Below are 22,084 nucleotides of genomic sequence, written 5' to 3'. Positions count from 1 at the left end.
AACATTACTACATACAATAAAGGCATGCCACGTACCCATGGCTAAATGCAGCATGCTGGTTCAGATTCTATACTGCAATGCTAATCTAAACTTGTGTTTAACAAGACCCTTAAGACCCTTGTGGGTGTTGTCATTATACAGCGTCCATATTCCATTGCGTTCACTATATTGTCTGTGTTCAATAGCGCGAATTGAACTCTAATTTAATCAGTACAACAATTTAATCATAATTTCTCCTATTTCCAGATAGCGTTAGAAATACTAAGCAATCAGCCAGTAGGCGCGTTCATGGTGCGCTGTAGCACCACGCAGACCGGCTGCTTCGCGCTGTCAGTGCGTGTCCCGCGCGACTTTCAGCCCTCGGGCATCGCGCACTACCTCATCTTAAGGACGCCTAAAGGGTACAAAATCAAGGTAAAACAGCAATCTGTCAATAGCCGCGTTTGTGTCGTTGCACCACTCAACTGCTTTGCACTCTTCGAGTCCCGCTCGACTTCCAGCCTTCGGGTATCGGGTACCTCATCCTTAGGATATGAAATTAAGTAGTATTGAGAACTAGAGACGCTTCTCGATCTGGGAAACTTGCGACAAATATGTTTATCTACTCGACGTTGGGTTGGTTCAATTTTAATACCAATCAAACTCCTACACATAATGGATTAGATTGTAATGTAGACTACAACCTACATTCTTTTGGAATAATTCACCTTACATGTCAGGTTTAAAAAAAATGTTATTTCGTTTCCAGGGCTTCACAAAAGAGTTCACCTCTCTATCAGCACTAGTGACGCACCACAGCGTAATGCCCGAGCTGCTGCCGTGCCCGCTGCGTCTCGCGCGCCGCGCCGCGCCGCCCCGCGCGCCCCGCGACCTCGACGAGCCGCCGCACACGCCGCGACATCTACCGTTCCGGCCGCAGCTTGATGTATAGCACACTGTTGATCTCCTAGCTAAGACGCTGGAGTATCTATAGAGATCTGATCTAAAGTCAAAGTTTGATGGACTTAATAGTCAAACACTAATGTGTTTGAACAATGTGAAGCGCACTAAAAGTGATTTACACCGATTATTTTACAGTGCTTCGGTGTGTGCGAATTGATTGTGTGGACAATATGGATGAATAGTGTTAGAGGGTACCGAAGAATTGGAACGATAGTCAGTTCGGCGAGTGAAATATTTGATCTCCAGCATCTCAAATTTAAATTTCATATTGTAGCTGCTTGTGCACATCACTTCACGTTAAGGGGCCCACTGATTAACAGTCCGCCGGACGGTATCGGCCTGTCAGTTGTTCGGAACTGTCAAAATTTTGTTCTAACTGACAGGCCGATACCGTCAGGCGGACTGTTAATCAGTGGGCCCCTTTAAAGACATTAGTATGGTGCGTACGTGTTTGAATGGAAATAAAGTACCTACAATAGTTGTATTTTTTTATGTGGAAACCGACTCATATGATGATGATTTTGATCAAGTAGCCAGTAACCTGTTGCTACTGGTGTAAATTTGTAATTTTGACCTAAAATGTTAAAATTTTATCCTGCATTTAAAAAAACGAACACAAATCTCGTAGCTTCTCAGCTACAATTTGTATAGAAACTCCGTACAAGATTTTGCTGGAAAATCTGTAGGAGCCGGCTGTCCGTCTGTGTCAAGCTTAAGCGATGGAAATATTTAATTAGTCATTTTAAAGTCATTAAATTATAACAACGGTGAGCTCTAGTAGCCTTTGAGAAGTTGCAATAAATATTGTATGTGTTCACGAATGAAGGCACTCTTTATACGATTACTACCTATACAATTAAATACATTGAATTAATTATTTTAAATACTTAATTTGAGTCAATGATGAATATCATTAGTTAATAAATATATTTATTAACTTAAATTTTTTTAATATATTATTTTTACACTTTTTTAGGAATTCTATACCGAATTACAATTTAATTATAAGTGAAATTTACTTAGCTTCATATTTCATTCAAAGATTTCAAGCCATCTTGAAATATTTATTCGGTTGAATAGGTAATGTAAATGTATAAACAGTGCCTCTCGTAAACTGACGTACTTTTAATAAAAAATAATGTGATAAATACGTCATGTATGTGTAAAAATATGTAAAATATTGTGTATATGGAGTGTAACTATAGTATCATGTGTCATATCTAATAGACATAATATAGGAAGGAATTGAGTTTGCTTTTATAATTTTGTAATATCCTAGATTTCTAGTCTTAAAGTGTATAGCCACTGGTTTAACGACTCACGCCTTTATCAAAGTAAAACACAGTATGTAATTTGTAAAATATAGAATATTATATTTTGTCAAAATGAATAATCGGTTGAAGAATAAAAGAACGCTGTATGTGACAAAAATTTCACCACTTATACTTCGTTTACAAATTTGTCAAAAGATGGCGCCACTTACACATAATTCATTAATTATATAGTTCTTCTTTGTATGTTTGACATGCCCAACAGTCTAACCTAAACCCGTGTGTCCAAACGGTCTGAGCTAAATTTTATCGAATGAGATATGAATAACGCTCAAGGATTTAATATGTACTTTTTTGCCGTTGATAAACACTGGTTCTATCCTCCTAAGGCCCAGACATACAAGGAAAAAATTGACAGTGAAATTTGAATCTACAGTGTAAGAAACAAAGTTCATTTTGTTTTTCTTGTAATTTGAACGGAACAAAACAAATGCAACTGTGTTCCTACTGAAAATGATTTTTTCAATCAACTAAATAAGTACCTACTACCTTGAGCCTTAGGAGGTGACAACATATTTGATGAAACTTTTGTGATATACCGATTTAAATATTTGTAACAAGATGCCTTTTAGTGAGTACCTTATATCTAAACATGGCTTGGCGTAAGTGACATTCGGAACTAAAGATAAATAAGCAAAATTATAATTTTTACATTGAATTGTATCATATCAATCATGGATTCACAACCTACACGAAATCACTGTTATTAAAATTTTAAAACGAGAAAGTATGTCGTATAAATTAACAAAACTAACTTTTGTCAGGGTTTTTCATGGCAACGTTTCTTACAAAATACGCATTTTTATTTGCTCTCTTTGTCAAAACCGAGGCTTGAATCCACGATATTTTTTAATTTGATAAAAGTTTCCCCTACTAAAATTAGTTGACATGAAGGTCCGTCTGTCACGCTATTAATTGTTACGCTGCCTTACAAACGCGTTGTATATGAGTATATATAACGTTATCAACTAAATGTAGATCATAATATAGTGTCTGTTGATAGTGTTGATGTTTATCATATTTATTATCAACTACATTATTGTGCGTACTTATTGAAGTACCGACAATGTATTTTATCTGTGTAACACTTATTTGATTTAAAAATCTCCTTAAGTTACAAATGATTTATTTATTAAAAGTCGTTCAAACAGGAAAAAGTAAATTAATAAAGAGTTATAAAGGATGGCAAAAAATACGTTGACAAAAAATTTAGGGTCATATTTTTTACATGGCATTAAAAATTAAACCACAATTAAGTATGAAACTAAAACAAAACGCAACATCTTCAAAATATTCTCATTTAGCTTTGATACATACACACACACACAAATGTTTGTTAAACATATCAACAACATACCGCAGTAAATATTTTTGCTAGCATAGTTTTGGGTCATCCTGTAATCTCCGCACAAAGTACAATTGCAAACCATAGTTGTGCCTAGATGGCACCACTTTGGCCTAAAAGTAATATAGCAATGCAATCTATCCTGGATAGTGCACCACTCTGTGATGTATTTTTGTTCTGACGTGAACATTGCCTGGCCAATAAAGCACTAGAAAAAAAGCTTGAAATTAAGAAATATACTTAAAGAAGAGCAAGTGGCACATTCACGCTTACATTACTTAAATTTCCACCATTTTGTCGTTACATACACTGACCAGGCTGTATCTAATTATTTACCTATTAATTTACTTCTGCCTGCTTTAAAGTAGTAAAATGAATAAAATATAAAATGGTCTCATTTTTATTGTAATAGTTTTTCAGTTATAGTGTTTAGTGTATTCAAGTAATAATAAAAAAAACATCCATTAAAACTTAATACATAATATATTATATGCAATATTACTTTTTGGTACGCTATTTTAAACAACATTGACACTGGAAAAATCATTTACAATATTATTGTATGTATTAATTTGTCCATTTTGTATCACTTTGTAATAGTAGCATCAATCTAAAACAATTAATTTATTCACTTATGAAATACATAATAAGAAAAAAGTAATTTGTTTGATTTATTATTTCCTTCTATACCTATCGAGGCCTTTGGTCCGTTTTCATAACTATGGTTTTCGTAACTGGCTGCCAAAGAAGATTAATTATTCCTATTTCATAATTAATTATCAAACAAGAATTTACTTTCTGGTTTCGTAATCGAGTTTCGTAACTGGTTATGAAATAAGATTTTTTTTTCTGTTTTCGCCTGGATTGGCTACGAAATATGAATTATTTTTCGCTGCTTCGTAATTAGTTATCAAACAAGAATTTATTACTCTTTTAGTAATCGAGTTTCGTTATTCGATACTTCGATACAGGAAAAATAAATCTTCTTTGGCAGCCAGTTACGAAAACCATAGTTATGAAAACGGACCAAAGGTATCGAGGTAGGTCTGTATCTAATTCTAGCCTTTGGTCCGTTTTCATAACTATGGTTTTCGTAACTGGCTGCCAAAGAAGATTTATTTTTCCTGTTTCATAATTAATTATCAAACAAGAATTCACTTTCTGCTTTCGTAATCGAGTATTTTTTCTTCGTTCGTAATTAATTATCAAAACGTATTACTTTTTCTTTTTTCATAATTGGACATTTTCGTGTGATACACTTAGTACCTTTTCGTGTAAAACGACACAAAATAACTACCGGGCACTGCGTTGAGATTATTGCTCCATTTATGTATTAGATTAGTCTAAGAAGAATTATTACGAAGTGAAAATTATATTTTTTGTTAAAGGAAGTTAGGTCATATTTTTCTTTTATTTTACTGTTACTAAGGGTACTCTGTTTTAACAAGCTTTTGTATCTATACAAATATAGAAAATTAAAGTAGATGATTTACAATATTCGTATTTTTATTTTCTCTAATTTACTGTAGGGATATCTATGTAGGTACTTTTATTGTATCTAAGTTTTTTTTTAATCAAAGTTGGTACAGAAAGAGCCTGGATGTTGCTCTCTTCTCTTTTGTAGTCAATTTACCCAGTCAGTCACTCACAGGGTAAATTGGCAACAAAAGGGGAACTTACCTTCCAAAAAATATATCGAAGTATCGAATAACGAAACTCGATTACTAAAAGAGTAATAGATTCTTGTTTGATAACTAATTACGAAGCAGCGAAAAATAATTCATATTTCGTAGCCAATCCAGGCGAAAACAGAAAAAAAAATCTTATTTCATAACCAGTTACGAAACTCGATTACGAAACCAGAAAGTAAATTCTTGTTTGATAATTAATTATGAAATAGGAAAAATTAATCTTCTTTGGCAGCCAGTTACGAAAACTATAGTTATGAAAACGGACCAAAGGAATTCTAGCCGCAACTTTATACTTTTGCAATATTATACTTTACGAATTGTCAGATAGCAGTATACCTAAATGTACAGTCGCCGTCAGATACAATGGAGGAGGATAATAGAGGATATTTACTAATATATTCTATCTGATGATGGCGACTGTAAGGACAAGGAATTTAATTTCAGTACCATTCCGTATACACCAATATACACACAACACAACGAGTCACAGTGACAATAGTATGAGGTCCCTAGCATTTCATATTGATTGTCATTGTGACAAGGTACGAAATAAATGAATTAATGGTACTGAAATTAAAATCTTTGACTGATGTACATGGGATTTAATAAGTAAATAACGCTGGTCACACAATACATGTTAGATTTACCTGTAATACTAAGTACTTCTTTGACTTGTAGGCTAAAAGCCGATTTTGGCCTCATGTTAATCCATGACGGCGAAAAACACTGAACGTCGTATAATAAAAGAAAAACAAAACAGGAAGGTAATTTATTATAGATTAATAATTATTAACTACTTTGGAGTTGAACATTAGACAACGGAAAATGTGACGATGTTTTTTTTGCAAACCGCGCCATCTCTGCATAAATCGGCACACTTCTCATGCTCCTAAACCGCTCCACGCTGCGGGAATTCCACAGCGTTCTCTGGTTTCATCTTCCTTTAATGATGGTGAAGGTTAACAGGAAGATGGCGTTACATACCACGTTGAAATTTTAGAGATGAGGTAAGGTGGGATAAGACTATCACCGGGTCAAGACAAACACTTGTATGGAATCCTCATACTGTTTGTCTTGCCCCGAGCAAAATAAACTATGTTCGTCTTACCTCATTACCTTACCTTAACATAGTTATTAGCTAATAAATTACATTTCTGTCACCTATGGCTAGCAAGTCCCTCTAGGGGATGGGGCACCTTTTACATAGATCGTATAGACGTCGTCGTTTCCATTTTGGAAATTAGTATTAATATAAGCTGAAGTTTGAGCTAAGATTTTTTGATTAATCCTTTCCATAATAATATATTACATTTTCATAAACAGCTTAGATGAAAAATAAATGCTTCTTTGTAAGTTGTAGACCAGCACGTACAAAAGCGAGTACTTATGATATTTACCTACACTCGTTTTAACGATACTATAACGATAGCATTTACAAGATTTAATTTGTACTTAATATAGCTCCTGTAAATATATTTTGAGTGTCAGTTTCAGGCCTAATACGTTAACGTCGGAGATTAACACTCCACATCCACAAGATTCCTCAACTATGTTAACATGAGGTTGATACCCTCATATCCAAAACGTCCTAAGTCTGCACCATCTTCAAAATAATTAGCCTTTTTGGCAAGTAAGGTGATGTACGAAGTAATCTAAGTGACGTCACTGGTGCTGGTCTGACAGGAGCGATTAAATTTGATGCCTTGGTGGCGCTACGGTGATTTGAGTTTGATAGGCCTATTATGGTCTGTATAATATAAGGCAGTATAATAATTATGATTAAATTGGGTTTGATCGCTTGTCAAGTTCATGAATTGGCAGTGTATTCTGAAGTTCATGTGTTTTTTTACACAAGAAAGATGATGTTTCTATTATAATTGCCATGGTTAATAAATTATACACTTAAACCTTCCTCTAGAATCACTCTATCGATAAGTCACAACGGCATGAAAATCCGTTCAGTATATCGTTTTTTTGCTATCGCGAACATACAAACACAAACAGACAGACGCGGCGGGGGACTTTGTTTTATAAGGTGGTAGTGATTGTGCACGAACGTTCTGTCACAACCCAAAACAGTAACCCATCAGGTGTTTTCAAATAATTTCGATTACTTACCACAAATGTTAAAATTCCGGGCAGCAACATCGATTTTGATATATTAGGCACCTAATAAATTTGACAATTAGGAACGTCAGCAATGCAGTAGGTAATATCGCACTGCAATACTGCAGCAGTAATTAAATAAAGTTTTTCTATGTCTATGTCTAATGCTGGTGTAGTCTAAATCCGATATTAGAATGGAATTGACGAAACAATGCTTCAGGCTTTGGAGCCGGTTTCAATGAAAATACCTGACTTGACAACGGTAAAAAGCAATCAACCTATAGATCCTCGTTCAAACGAGTTTAAATGGCTATGCAATATTGACTGCATCCAGCCATCCACAGACCATAGGTGAGACTAGCTATGACAACCAAGCGTGTTGTGATTTCATATCGACAATAATGACATCACGATTGATGAACATAAAGTAGGTAGGTAGGTACCTCAGTACTTTTAATTAAGCTTTGGTGGAATTCCAAAATTAATTATCGATGGCGTAGAAATAACAAATGCAGCAACATACCTATTTACATCTGACAGTTTGAATGCCTTGATTGGGAGCGAACGTGGCTGAGCAGAGTTAAGCGCATTAAAATTAACGGTGCTGTGGTCACCATCCAAATGTTTAGATTTTATTCTAGAAATTCTAGACTAGTATTTTTTTATACAATCTTTTTAATGTTTGACGATCCTTTTGTGAAATTTTTAGTGTTAAATTTGATATGTATAATAATCCAATTTTATTATGGCATAATACTAACATCAATAAATTGCTCTGATAATTAGATTAAGATTAATTACGATTCATAAGAGCTTGTTGCTAGGCCTACATGAATAAAGTAAATTTTGTTTGTTTGTTTGTTTGTTCAACACGAAAAACTGAGACGCGCAATACGAGCATTTGCTACGTCTACTTCAACACATGGTCCGTGCATCCGTGTTTACCTAATATTGTAATATTTGCGTTCGACGTCGAAATCGGATACAATCGGATTTGTTCCGGGCTCGCGGCAACAAGTTTTCAATTGGGAATGAAAATCTTTGCAAAAGGCGCGCCACTCGGTTGGCGACGGCTTCCAATTCGTGAAAGTGCATTTCAATTTAAAAAATAAGGAATTTGTGCATCCCGCTTGAAATTTTATGTTAGCGCAATAGTTATTTTCCATTGCTAAAGATCGAATCTGGTGTGAGAAGAATCTACCTAGTGTTGCGTTCTTACTTAAGGACTTCCAATAGTCTTCCATGCGGTTCTGTCTTCAGTAATTTATTTATTAATGTTTATACTTATGTATGTTTTTACCCATCACGGAACAATGGTGCTCCGTACATTTTGGAGGCGTCCGCGGAGCCGAAGCCAACACGTAGACGCCCTTTTGACACTTAAATGAGTCGTAAGAGTATATGGGACACACGCAGACGCAGCAATCGCCAGGGTCGAGTCACCAATACTTTTTAATAAGACTATTCATTAATACTAATACTATTCATTAAGATATTATCAGTAAAAATTGAGTAACAGGTTTAACAAGGAGCAACGCATAAGTAGGTACAGAAGGGTCTACCGCGAATCACGTTCGGCGTGCTGCCTCCCTGTCACATTTACGTACGAATTTACAAGTGCAAAAGAGAGGCAACACGTCGAACATGGTTCGCGGTCGGTAGGCCCTCAGAACATTATTAAATACATAACTAAACGGAATAATCGCCTACTTAAACGGAACTGACATTTACCTACGTAATTTTTGTAGTAGGGACTTACGAGTTCACAATAGTACATTACATACCTAGGGAGGTAAATTAGTAAATGCTCCAGATCGCAGGTGTTTGTGGCCCGAACCGAAGGTGAGGGCCATAAATATGCGATCTGGGGCTTTTACATTTACCGCCCGTGGTTTGTATAAAGTTTTACGTCTTGCCTTGGCCAGGAAGTGAGATTTTCTTCCCGTCCCGTGGGAAGAAAATCCCACTTACGGGCCTAGGGTGACGTAAACTTATTTACAAGCTACCGTTCTAAAATAATATTTACACGACCTTACTTCCAGTATCTAAGAGGCTTGTAAGTATATTTACGTCACCCTAGGCTCGAAAGTGGGATTTTCTTCCCACGGGAAGAAAATCTCACTTCCTGGCCAAGGCAAGACGTAAAACTTTATACAAACCACGGGCGGTAAATGTAAAAGCCCCAGATCGCATATTTATGGGATCGCACCAACACCTGCGATCTGGAGCATTTACGAATTTACCTCCCTAGGTATGTAATGTACTATTTTGGAACGGGCTTGTAAAGATGTGTGTCAACTCGACTGTTATGTAAGTACATCATGTACGTCGTTCAAGGGTTTTATATTATTACTTCAAGCAACTTTCCATGTCAAAGGAAAAGGAGCTGTGTGCTTAAGGCTGTAGGAAGATGAATACGAAATTTATTTGAGTATCCATGATAGCGTTTAGAATTATGTTTAAAATATAAAATAAACCATATTCTTATTAAAACTTAGATAACATATACCTTTTAAAGAAGTAAATTTAAATAATTGGTATTATTTTAAAATTTAATTCTATGCGATTAAGTCTCGTTTTCGCAAATTATAATATGTTATACGTGTGTGGTATTTCCGGACCGATAATAACTTCAAACCTTCATGAGAAGAGCGTACTCCCATCTTAAAGGCCGGCAACGCACATAGCTCCCTGGTGTTGCGGGTGTCCACGGGCGGCGGTAATCGCTTACCACCAGGCGAGCCGTCTGCTCGTTTGCCTCCTACATCATAAAAAAGTTTAAATCTGTGCTACGATAAGTGAAAGAATATATATAAAATGCAAATGTACCGGTAATATGGACTGTTTCCACTATCAGTAGGTTTCAGCAGGCCGGGCCGCTTCGCTGATGATGCCATTTGACCTCAATGCGCGCTGCAATCGCGCTGCCTGCTGCATTTGTTGTCAATAAAGATACTTCTCGGAATTTTCAATATTATATTCAGTGATTACGAGTAGGTACAATGGGTCCAACTCTAATGTGATATAATGTCATAATTTTTACCTTACCCAACGTTTCAACTGGGTTGCACCAGGCTGTGGTTACGAATGAACAAAACGTCAATGGAGATATAAGTAAATAACACTGAACTACCTGAAAATAGAAAAATAATGAAATTATATCGTGTTAGACCTGTGAGTGATTACCAGGGTTGTACTTACAGTGATTACACTGTGCAGTATTCGTCACAATACAAACGGCCCGATTCGAACTTTAAGATACGTCAAATATTAGGTACGTCTATGTCAGAGTACCTATTATATCAGTGTCAAACGTGACGTTTCTTCAAATAAAAACGTCACTTTTGACACTGACATATCTAATCTATATCGTATTATCTAGACGTAATATTAGACGTATCTTAAAGTTCGAATCGGGCTGAAAGTATTTTGTATTTGATCCGAGACTTACAGCGTGAAGTTCCCCGCCCTACAGTGAAACCCTTCATCGAGCTCGGTTATAATTTCTTTCCCGATGTTTACGAGCGCTCTCGTGGCTATAAATTGGGCAACAGCGAGGAGATAATTTATCTCCCCTGCTCAATGTTAAGGCTGCATTCTTAACTTTGCATCCCGTTTAACATTCACTTAATTAAGGTATATCGTAGTATAACTAGTCAATTTGGTAAAATTAACAAGTTAAATATTCTGATCCGACTTTGACTCTTTTTGCCTTTCGGTTCTTTTAATAAGTTTTGAACTATAATAATATAGACTAGACCTAATCTGATAGACCAATGACATATTCTTTTTGCGGAAATGGATTTTCCTATTTTAAGTTTAATCACAATGTACTAATGTACATATACACATATATTATGTATACGTTGTTTGTATATACACAGTTGACCAAGGCGACAGAATATCGATAAAATGTTTTCAATCATCTAATAATATCAATATTATATTCAATCGTTTTTTGTATTTTTCTCAAGTACAATTTTTTCTGTTCTATTAAGCGCAACCAAGTTTTTATTCACGGTTTTTTACCACTTTTTGAAAGGTTAAAACAACTCTTTTTCGCTTCAAATAATGCGTGGCCTTACCTAACCCTTCAGGTAAAGGTGTCCGTATCTGATCTCTAAACTAATGAACCCGCTATCTGCGTCCGCCTTTGATTTAACCCTCCGATTAACTCATGGATAAATTAACTAACCGGAGGGGCTCGTTATTTTGCTTAATTAAGTTGCTTCTTACTTTCTGAATTTACACTAAAAATATACTTTAACTTTTAAGATTACAACTGGGGGCACGGCAATAACTGATTTAAATTACCTAGAACCAGTTATAAACAATTTTAATAATATGACTATTTTCATGAATTAAAGACATATAAATTTATTTTGTACCTATATTTACCTATTTCTACTTTCTTAGTAAATATGATAGACACATCAAGGTACCTATTAAATTTCTACGTATAAATACAAAATCCAAACATTTATTATTATTATGACTCTCTTTATTTATTTTTCGTCTTAAGTTAGGGTTTTTATAATATGAATATAAAAGTAAAATATAAAAACACTTACAAAACGATAAAAAATACATATAAACACATTATAAAAAACCTAACCTAGGGTGCCGCCAGCAGCGGGGCAAGGCCCAAGCTACCGGTGGTCAGGGCTGCAGAGAGAGGAACCGGCGGACTATCCGCGCCGTGTCCAAGATCACCGCCTTCTGCATCTGACCCTTGATCCAACCACCTAGCGAGAGTCTCTCAAGATGATGGTCGAGACTCTTCGCTATTAGACCGTTCACTGAAACGACTATCGGGACAATGATCGTCGAATCAACATCCCACATGGCGGTTATCTCGTGAGCCAAGTCTAGGTACTTACTGGACTTGTCCTTCTCGGCCTTCACGAGATTCTCATCATGGGGGATGGTGATGTCAACGAGCACGGCCCGACGTTGCGATCGATCTATTATCACAATGTCAGGCTTATTGGCTACAATAGTCCTGTCTGTGATGATAGATCGATCCCAATAGAGCGTGGCACGACCATTCTCGAGAACAGGCGCAGGTAAGTACTTGTAGTACGGTACTTCGCGGTCCACAAGGCCATATAGAAGAGCAAGTTGCTGGTGAATAATTCTGGCTACGAGATTATGTCTGTGCAAGTACTCGCCGTTAGCAAGATGAGAACAACCGGAAATGATATGCCTGAGTGACTCTCCGGGACGGCGGCATGCCCGACAAATGTCGACCGTACCGTCCTTCAGGATATATTTCCGATAGTTGTTCGTCATCATCACTTCGTCCGCAATTGCACAGGCAAAACCCTCGGTTTCTCCGAAGAGGTCCCCGAATCGTAACCAGTTCACCGACGCGAGCAGGTCCACATCGGGTCCCGTGAGGGCCTTGTAGAACCGCCCGTGTAGCACCTTACTCTCCCATGCCGCCTTGCGATCCGCAGTACTTAGTACCACAGGTTTGCGCCAGTTCTCGTTTGCCAAGGAGAGCGGCGTGAGGTTCCTGTCTACTGCCACCACATCACGATGCATCCCACACTCGTTGTTAAGGAAATAATTCCTGAGATTGTACACCTCGCGGTTGTGGAGATCCTTGGCGTTTAGGAAGCGTTTATTATTATTATTCTCTTTATTTATTTTTCGTCTTAAGTTAGGTTTGTTATAATATGAATATAAAAGTAAAATATAAAAACACTTACAAAACAATAAAAAATATATATAAACACATTATAAAAAACCGAACCTAGGGTGCCGCCGGCAGCGGGGCTTGGCCCAAGCTGCCGGTGGTCAGGGCCGCAGAGTGAGGAACCGACGTACTATACGCGCCGTGTCCAATATTACCGCCTTCTGCATCTGACCCTTGATCCAACCACCCAGCGAGAGTCTCTCTAAGTGTTGGTCGAGACTCTTCGCTATGAGACCGCTTATTATTATTATTATTTAAACTTTATTGCACAAAGTATATACAAAAATGTACAAATGGCGGACTTAATGCCAAATGGCATTCTCTACCAGTCAACCATAGGGCCAAACAGACATCTACAATTGGTGCAGAGAGAGAAATATACCTATTCAGTGAATATAAAAAAAGCAAACTATACATACAAACATTTATCACAAAATAACCCAATTTTTCCAAATTATGTAGTTCAACGGATAACAAGGAACCTAGAGTCCGTTTGAGCCTTAGACTAGGAATCCTCTAGACCGAGTTTAGAGCAATTATTTCATGCAACCGATGATGCCAAAAATGAGGGGGTGCGCGGGACGAGGTGAGCGAAGTCCCGTGCCGTGATTGGTCCGTTCAAAGACACGGACGTCACACAAACAGGCCTATTCGGATTTCAAGATAATCACAAGATCTTGAGACGATTTAGAGATCAACTAGATCTACATTAGATATCGACTAGATGTGACTTGGATATCTAAGTCATAACTTGTCGAAATCGTTCAAGAGGACCTCCAGAATAGCGGAAACGTCAAATTTGACATATCTATCTTACAAATATCTTTAAATTATCCGTATCGTAATTAGTTGAAGTCTAGTAGAAATCTAATTCATTTTCCGAATCGAGCCGACTGACACTTTCGACTCAAACATGGAGTAAAATTACCGTATGCGTGGCAGAGGGGGTAGCGCGACTATGCTAAGTCTGTAGGATGTTTTGTCTGTGGTTTGAGCTAATTTTGCACCGAATAGAACATTATGGCGGTTTTACCGAACATTTTAGATAGGTACTTACAATTATCTACGTTTTTGTCAAATTTTCTGTTCAGTTCTGGGTCATGTTCTTAAAGTTTTTCAGGTACTTCGCATTATTACCTAATTCTCGATTGAGTTCAGAGCATTTTGTACAAAAGTCTTCCACTTATCCGAATTGCATTATTTGCTATTCTAGTTCCGACGGCCAGCACCAGAGGGCGACAAAAGCCTTTGTGTTTGCCTTTCTACAACAAAATGACTTAACTCCATACACAGAGTTAATGAAAAATAAGTAGTATCGCTTGTCTTAAAGCAAACTTCATACTTTATAATTGGAATGTGTTAATAAAATCAAAAGAATTAAAAAGATACCTAGAAAATAAATGTCGTACCTACCTTACGTTTTTAGTTCTTCGGTGTACTTGAATAGTTGTTTGAAAAGCATACAAATACCATGGGAAAATACGTATGACTCAACTAGTAGGTAACTAAAAGCTCATACTACACCAAAGAAGCAGGATAAGAATTGAATTCTACATTTAAATTCAGCGATAAAACGATTGTAATATTTAAAACAAAATCAAGATAAAACCTACGTTAATCTTTTAATTCGCCTTTCCTTTAAGCGTTTTTATTTTATCACGTACTTATGTAAAGTCCTCTGAGACACTGACAATAAGGTCGCATAAATAGGAAAATTTTTGGAATATACAAAATGTATATAAAAAAGCCGGGCAAGTGCGAGTCGGACTCGCGCACGAAGGGTTCCGTACCATAATGCAAAAAACGGCTAAAAAAAAAACGGTCACCCATCCATGTACTGACCCCGCCCGACGTTGCTTAACTTCGGTCAAAAATCACGTTTGTTGTATGGGAGCCTCACTGAAATCTTTATTTTATTCTGTTTTTAGTATTTGTTGTTATAGCGGCAACAGAAATACATCATCTGTGAAAATTTCAACTGTCTAGCTATCACGGTTCGTGAGATACAGCCTGGTGACAGACGGACGGACGGACGGACGGACGGACGGACGGACGGACGGACGGACGGACGGACGGACAGCGAAGTCTTAGTAATAGGGTCCCGTTTTACCCTTTGGGTACGGAACCCTAAAAAGAATAATATTATGGTTGTGATTTCGACCGTACACACAATTTTATTGATACGTACTCAAATGTCTGTAATTTGTAGGTATCTATATCTCAGGATTAGCTATTGAGATGTTTACGTATGTGAAGATAAAGTTGTAAAATAAAGCTTTCCCTCTGATTACACCTCGGCATGAAGATGAACTACTCTTTTGACTTTCACCATAAAGTCAAACAACCTTCTGGTTTTGAGAGACCCCGTGCAGCTAAACTTTTCTGCAACGATGATTATCTCCTTTATTGAATTAGTTCCTTTCAATGGCGAGACGAAACAAAAGAGTTATCCGCTTTAATAGGTGTTTTCGTTATTTTATTTATTGGATTTTCGCCTTTGTTTTCGAGTGTAATAAAACAAAAGTTAGCTTTGTAGTGGAATTAGGTTACAACGTTTGTTTTTGCTCATACAAGTATTCTCTCTATACTAATATTAATGAGATAGTTATTTCGATTAGTGAACTAAGTTAGTTTATCTTAGAAACAACTCAATAACAAATGTATAACAATAAAGTAAACCAGCTATTTTAAATTATTATAAATCCAAATATGAATTTGAAATAAAAAATGCTTTTCAGGTTACTTACATGAGTTAGGGCCACTTGCACCATCCCACTAACGCGGGGTTAAACAGTTAAACCGTGAAACTAGTGTCAAATTATTCTGGTAACCATGGTGACTCCAGGTTTAACCGGTCAACCTCGGGTTAGTGGAATGGTGCAAATCGCGCTTATAATAGTGTCCAGAAGGCTGACAGGCTTGGCAGCCAAAAGTAACGAGGTCGATGACAAGTCATGCATTATAAGTATTTATAACATTTGCCTTTCTTATTGTCCCTAGGTACAATAAATAGATACCTACATAAGTAAAATTAAATAATGAAACTATATTCCCAAAGTAAGCTACTCTTTACTGTATCTACTGACTAAAATAAAAGAACATCTTGTAATACCATGGTTGCAATAAACGATTATGATTACTAGAAAATCATCGTGGAAAATCGTAATTACTTATCCAACCGCCTTTATTACTAAGGTATAAAGATGTATTGTTAGCTCTATGATTTTCATTACCTTACCCATTGGTTTAAAGTCTATAGGTATTGGTTATAGTCTGAAGGCATTATTCGTGCATCACAATGGTATTTGCGATTCAATAATATTATCAGCAGAGCTGAGTAAACTTATTGATAAGTTTCGAATTCCAATAATGCTACAGAGTAAGTGCTATCTCGTAAGCATGCATTATCATAGTAGGTATTGAGTTTCACATATTGTATTGAAATGTATTATTGTGAGGAAAATGTAAATTCAATGCGGAGTCTATTTTTATCATACTTATAGTAGGAGAGGCACAGTAAAATATCAGGAGGCCAATTCTAACGTAGGTACATTCATATATCCAAATGATGTCATGTTGAATATCATTCGCGCGTGCATTTGACGCGTACTTATTCGTGCATTATAATGCGCCGAGCGAGATGCATGGGCGACTAATAAGAAAATTACGCCTTTAATACGGAGCAGATACATTATCAAAGTAGAAATATATAAAAATTATTTGCACACGCACACGTATAGTAGGTAATACTTACCCACACGTTTTCATTTATAAACCTCATGTTGAAGCGATTCTACGTACTTGAGTCACAGATTATACACGTTGACAAAAAAATTACTGCATTTCTGTTGCCAGGGAAGTTTTGGGATTATACTGAGCAACTTTTACTATTGGACCAGCCCCGAAATCGCGAAAAAAAATGTACCCTCCCATAGAAAATGGACCAGCCAAAATGTATGAAACAGACAATTTTTTTTATAGCCTATTGGCTATTGGCTAAAAGTTGCTCAGTATAATCCGTATACCTCCCTGGCAACGGGAATGCAGTTAGTTTTTAGCCACCCTGTCTGAACATTTTGCTAGTACATAGGTACCTTTGTACAGTCACGCTCCGCGACTGTTATGCCGTTTAGAGTCCTAGCTAAACAGGTTATTCAATACTTGCGCTTGCTTGCGCTATGGAATGTCTAATTTAGCTAAAACCCTAAATGGCTCAACAATTACGAATCGTGGCTGTAGTAGTTACACCTACCTAATAGGTACCGACTTACATCATACTAACAAAATAAAATTTTTAATTAAAAATGGTTGATTGTAAAAAGGCACGAGTGTTATATTTATTATACCTACTCATTGTTTTATGTTATTCGATGTCAGTCAGCTCTCAAAAAGTAAATTATTTCGAGGTTTCGTGGTATTTTAGGCTACCCGTCAATTTCTAACTGTATTTATGAGAATGGGATAGATAGTCTATCTCGCGGGTGCGCGGGTGAGATATTCGGCTCGATTCGGAAAATGAATAAGATTTCTACTAGATTTCAACAAGTTACGATACGGATAATTTAAAGATATTTGTAAGATAGATATGTCAAATTTGACGTTTCCGCGATTCTGGAGGTCCTCTTGAACGATTTCGACAAGTTATGACTTAGATATCCAAGTCACATCTAGTCGATATCTAATGTAGATCTAGTTGATCTCTAAATCGTCTCTAGATCTTGTGATTATCTCGAAATCCGAATAGGCCTGTACGTCATATCTACCTAGCATATTGTAATCCGCGCCGCAATTTGAAGTGAGAACCCAACAATTATGTGCTTATTTAGAACCACTTCCGCGTGTAATTCCGCTCGTATTCGCGGTTCAAAAGAATTTAAATTAAAAGGATTCTGAAGCGTAGGCTTTCTTGTGTGTGGAAATTAAATAAGGAAAGATTACGTTGAGAGGAAAAGGAGACCGATTCTGTGTGAATTATTTAATATGGATTACATCTTATTTTGATACGACCAAGTGTATCTTGTACGTATGTTTTACAATTTAGTTACTACTACAAAACATAATATAACGGCGTACAGCGCCATCTACTGTCAGCTGTCTGTCTCGAGGCACGATTTTTACTAAACTGTATATTTACTACAGTCAATTACTCTTCACTACACCTTATAAAAGAAAGTCCTCCGCCGCGTCTGTTTGTTTGTGTGTTTGTTTGTATGTTCGTGATAAACTCAAAAACTACTGAAAAGATTTTCATGCTGTATTCGCCTATCAATAGAGTGATTCTTGAAGAAGAAGGTTTAGGTGTATAATTTGTTAACCCGTGCGAAGCCGGGGCCGGTCGTTGGTTACACATAAGAAACGGTCTATTTTGACATTCATAAGTAATATTAAAGCTAAAATTAAATCTAAGTTTTAAGTTCTCGTTAAAACTAAAGTTTTCTCCGTCTAATTAGAGTATGACAATTATTTGAAGCTCGTGAAGACGACGTTTGTTTTAACAAGTTGTGAGTGCAGTAAGAATGACTAAGTTCTTTTGTTTCAAAGAAGCTGCAATTACAACTCCTCCAGGTGTTTTTGTATAATAGCTTTTACAATTAGACGTTATTACCTATGCACGGTTACAGTAGAATAAAACGATATTTTAACTCGAATTTAGGTATGCACGTGTGCGTAAGATTTACTGTAGATTACGTTAAGGGGCCCACAGATTCCCAGTTCGCCGCGGACGATATCATCCTGTCAGTTGTTCGGAGCTGTCAAATTTTGTGTTTAACTGACAGGCTGATATCGTCCGGCGAAGTGGACGCCTTTAGAGTACTTATTATTTAAAATTCACTTTTATGCTCTTATTTAAAATTTGAGACGTGCATGGTGATTAACTTTAATATTGCAAGAGTCCATAGGCTTCAGGTATTCCGCAGCAATGCATTATTGCAGCAGTATTTCAGCACGATATGACTGCCGACTGCATTACTGCCGCAAATGTAAAAATCGATATTGCTGCTCATAGTGCTCATATTATTGACATTTGCGGCAGCAATGCAAGCAACAGTAATGTCACGATGCAATACTGCTACAGGAAGCAGTTTGAATTCGAACGGTACCTCTTGATAGATTTGACCGTGATATCAGTGCGTATAACCCTAGGTTGGGCATGTTTGCCTACGAACAGGATCAAAAAAATTAAGTTCAGATTTTTATAGTTCAAATGCCCATCCTGTGGGATGTCTGTAACATATTCATGAAACACATTACGTTTGTTGGTTCTCCGCCATTTTCCGAACGTACCGCTGCGATTACTGGCAAATTTCCAAAATATTTATCTATTGCAAATAAAGCTTGGACTGTAAAGGGATCATTCGAATTCAGACTACTTCAATATTACAGTTGCCATAATGTCGCGCTAAAATACTGCTGCAGTAAGTGCTGCCGAATGCATTGAGTTATTTTTATGAAATATGACGATTCGTCCAGTAGGTAATACAGTCTGCAACATCTCTGAAGCAGTATTGCGGGGCCATATTATTCCGACTGCATTTCTGCCGCAGATGTCAAAATCAATGTTGCTGCCAGCAATGCAGTCAGCGTCACGCCGCATAACTGCAGCAGTATTGCTTGTCAGTCTGTCAATGTAATTCAATAAAATAAAGTTGAGCACCGAGGCTAATTTCTAAAAAGAAAGACTATTACACTATTAGCCAAGCCTCGATTACTCCACAAAGAGAAGGTGTAAACGAAAAATTCACACTGTAACCTGAAGTAATGAATGCAGCTTGGACCAAGACGAATGCGTCCCCAGACAAGCTGCTAAGCACGTCGTTTGTCTGGTGTTCGGGAAGACACCTCTATCTGCGCGCCCCTAATGGACAGTGTTGAAACATTTGTACCATCGTGCATCGTTTACATTGTTAAATTTTATTCGTAAACCTTATTGCAAGGGAATAGAGTCCATCAGTAGTCATAATGTTGCTGTTAGTAATAGCTGTGTTGTTGCACAACACAATTAAAAGGTATACGTATTTTTACTTTGTTTGCATAAGCGCTACCAAAAATATCCTTAACATTTTTGAAGAGGACGCTCTGGTACTTTTGCCAAAATAGATGACGAGGTATGCACTCAAATATTTTAGGCGGGGAAGGAGGAAGTCTATTTTGAAGTTTATTTTAGAATATGAACTAAGCTAGAAAATAAATAGCATCCAAGGGTAAAAAACGCCAAAACTAATAATAACGTCACTGCGCTTTTAAATTCCGACATGTTCCCGATTTTAGAAAACTAAAATAAACCAGGTACACACATGGTTTTCTTTCTTAAAATTTTGACAGATTTTGATTCTGATATAATTATAGCAGAATTTACAAGTGCAACGACGATAAGCCGATATTTTTTAGTAAAATCCATGACACCATGTATCAGCATGCGTAGCTGGCTTTTTCTCTCAGCTCAAAAGAATGGTATTAATTTATATGGATTTTCAAACTCAAAGAGCAAAAACCATTACAGCATCCCGTAGATACCACACACACGCTTCTCTCTATTGTTTTCGTATTTTAAACCATTAAGGCCGCTCGCTTAATTTTTATTCTCCCCAAACCGTAAAACGGCGCTTACGTCCCGGGATAAGAAATGGAACGGTTCATATTTACATAATTACACGAGCGATACGTAAACCCACAGTTAGTTTGGAACAGTAGGAAAGGCTTTTCATTTAACACAGATACCTAAAATGTTGGTAGGAATCACTGCTATGCACGCTACTCAAAAAATCAATCATCAATAAATATAACCCTACATTATATAAATACTAGCTTTTGCCCGCGACTTCGTCTGCGTGGAATTAGTAATTTGCATAATTTTAAAACAAATCTGCTTTTTATTACACCCTTCTTTTCACCCCCAAAATGGATGACTCATTAGTCAAAAATGCGAACTTTCTTTATTTGTAACGAAAGGTCTTTTGAGCCCTTATTAATTAAAGATATTATTATCAAAGGTAGGAACAGGCTGCCACTATACATTCCACCACTTCTTTTAAACAGTGTACCGTTAAAACGAGTGAAAGAATTTAAATATCTAGGCCATGTGCTAACCGAAAACCTTAAAGATGATAAGAATATAGAACGTGAGCGAAGGTCATTGTCCGTTCGCGGCAATATGCTGGCTCATAGATTCACTCGCTGTAGTGTGCCTGTAAAAATATATCTTTTTAGAGCGTACTGCCAAAGTTTTTACACGAGTGGTCTATGGGTCAGTTTTACGCAGCGGGCGTACAATGCACTAAGAGTGCAATACAATAACGCATTCAGGGCCCTGTTGCGGCTCCCTCGCTATTGCAGCGCGTCGGGCATGTTTGCCGACGCGGCCGTGGACGATTTTTATGCGATAATACGCAAAAAGTCGGCGTCCGTCATTCGACGTGTGCGAGGGAGCGGCAACAGTATCCTGCAGATGATCGCGGACAGGCTGGATTCGCCCGTCCTCGGCCGCTTCATGGATCTGCATGTTATGAGGAGATCATGGGATGCATGAGGTGGCAGAGGGGGGGTGGTCGAGACACACTTTCGCATTTATAATATTATATATTAGTATGGATTTTCCCATTGCAGTTGGCCCAATCGGGATTTCATCCAATTTGATTCATCAATTAGTCAATCATAACCAACGTAATGTGAATACAGAATATACGCATTCACAAGACATGAATGACAAAACTACGAGAATGGCTGAAATTGGATCCATGAGATATCACTTTGTATGCAGCACTCGGATTGTAGTATATACGGTTTAGTTCAGGCAATGTTATACACCTATTTATAATCTTGTTGCACGAGAGACCACGTTCAACCTGTGAATGTTGAAGAACCAATCGAATTTGACTTGTAGATTTGTAAGAAGTGAGTGTGATCGGACAGCTCTTTTATACTGGTTTTCCGTAGGAATCAACTCGCTAGTGATACTTGGAATATTAAT

The 22,084-nt window shown here is 37.0% G+C and overlaps 1 protein-coding gene and 1 long non-coding RNA gene across 3 annotated transcripts in view; one reads left to right on the top strand and one right to left on the bottom strand.

Annotated features, from left to right (window-relative positions):
• Positions 1-1,023, top strand: part of LOC134792382 (EGFR adapter protein-like) — a 117,774-nt gene extending 116,751 nt beyond the window's left edge. The window contains exons 9-10 of one of the 2 annotated variants that reach the window (XM_063763669.1): positions 247-414; positions 749-1,023. In XM_063763669.1, the coding sequence (XP_063619739.1) occupies positions 247-414; positions 749-931 (351 nt within the window). In that variant the 3' untranslated portion in view covers positions 932-1,023. The remainder of the gene's footprint in view (positions 1-246; positions 415-748) is intronic. The other variant, XM_063763668.1, reaches the window with a different exon arrangement.
• LOC134792430 (uncharacterized) overlaps positions 1-22,084 on the bottom strand; it is a 371,120-nt gene that overhangs the window by 287,432 nt on the left and 61,604 nt on the right. The window lies entirely within an intron of this gene.

Source organism: Cydia splendana, chromosome 7 (genome assembly GCF_910591565.1).
Source record: "Cydia splendana chromosome 7, ilCydSple1.2, whole genome shotgun sequence".
Classification (NCBI taxonomy): Eukaryota; Metazoa; Arthropoda; class Insecta; order Lepidoptera; family Tortricidae; genus Cydia; species Cydia splendana.
This window is presented reverse-complemented; position numbering and strand designations above follow the sequence as displayed.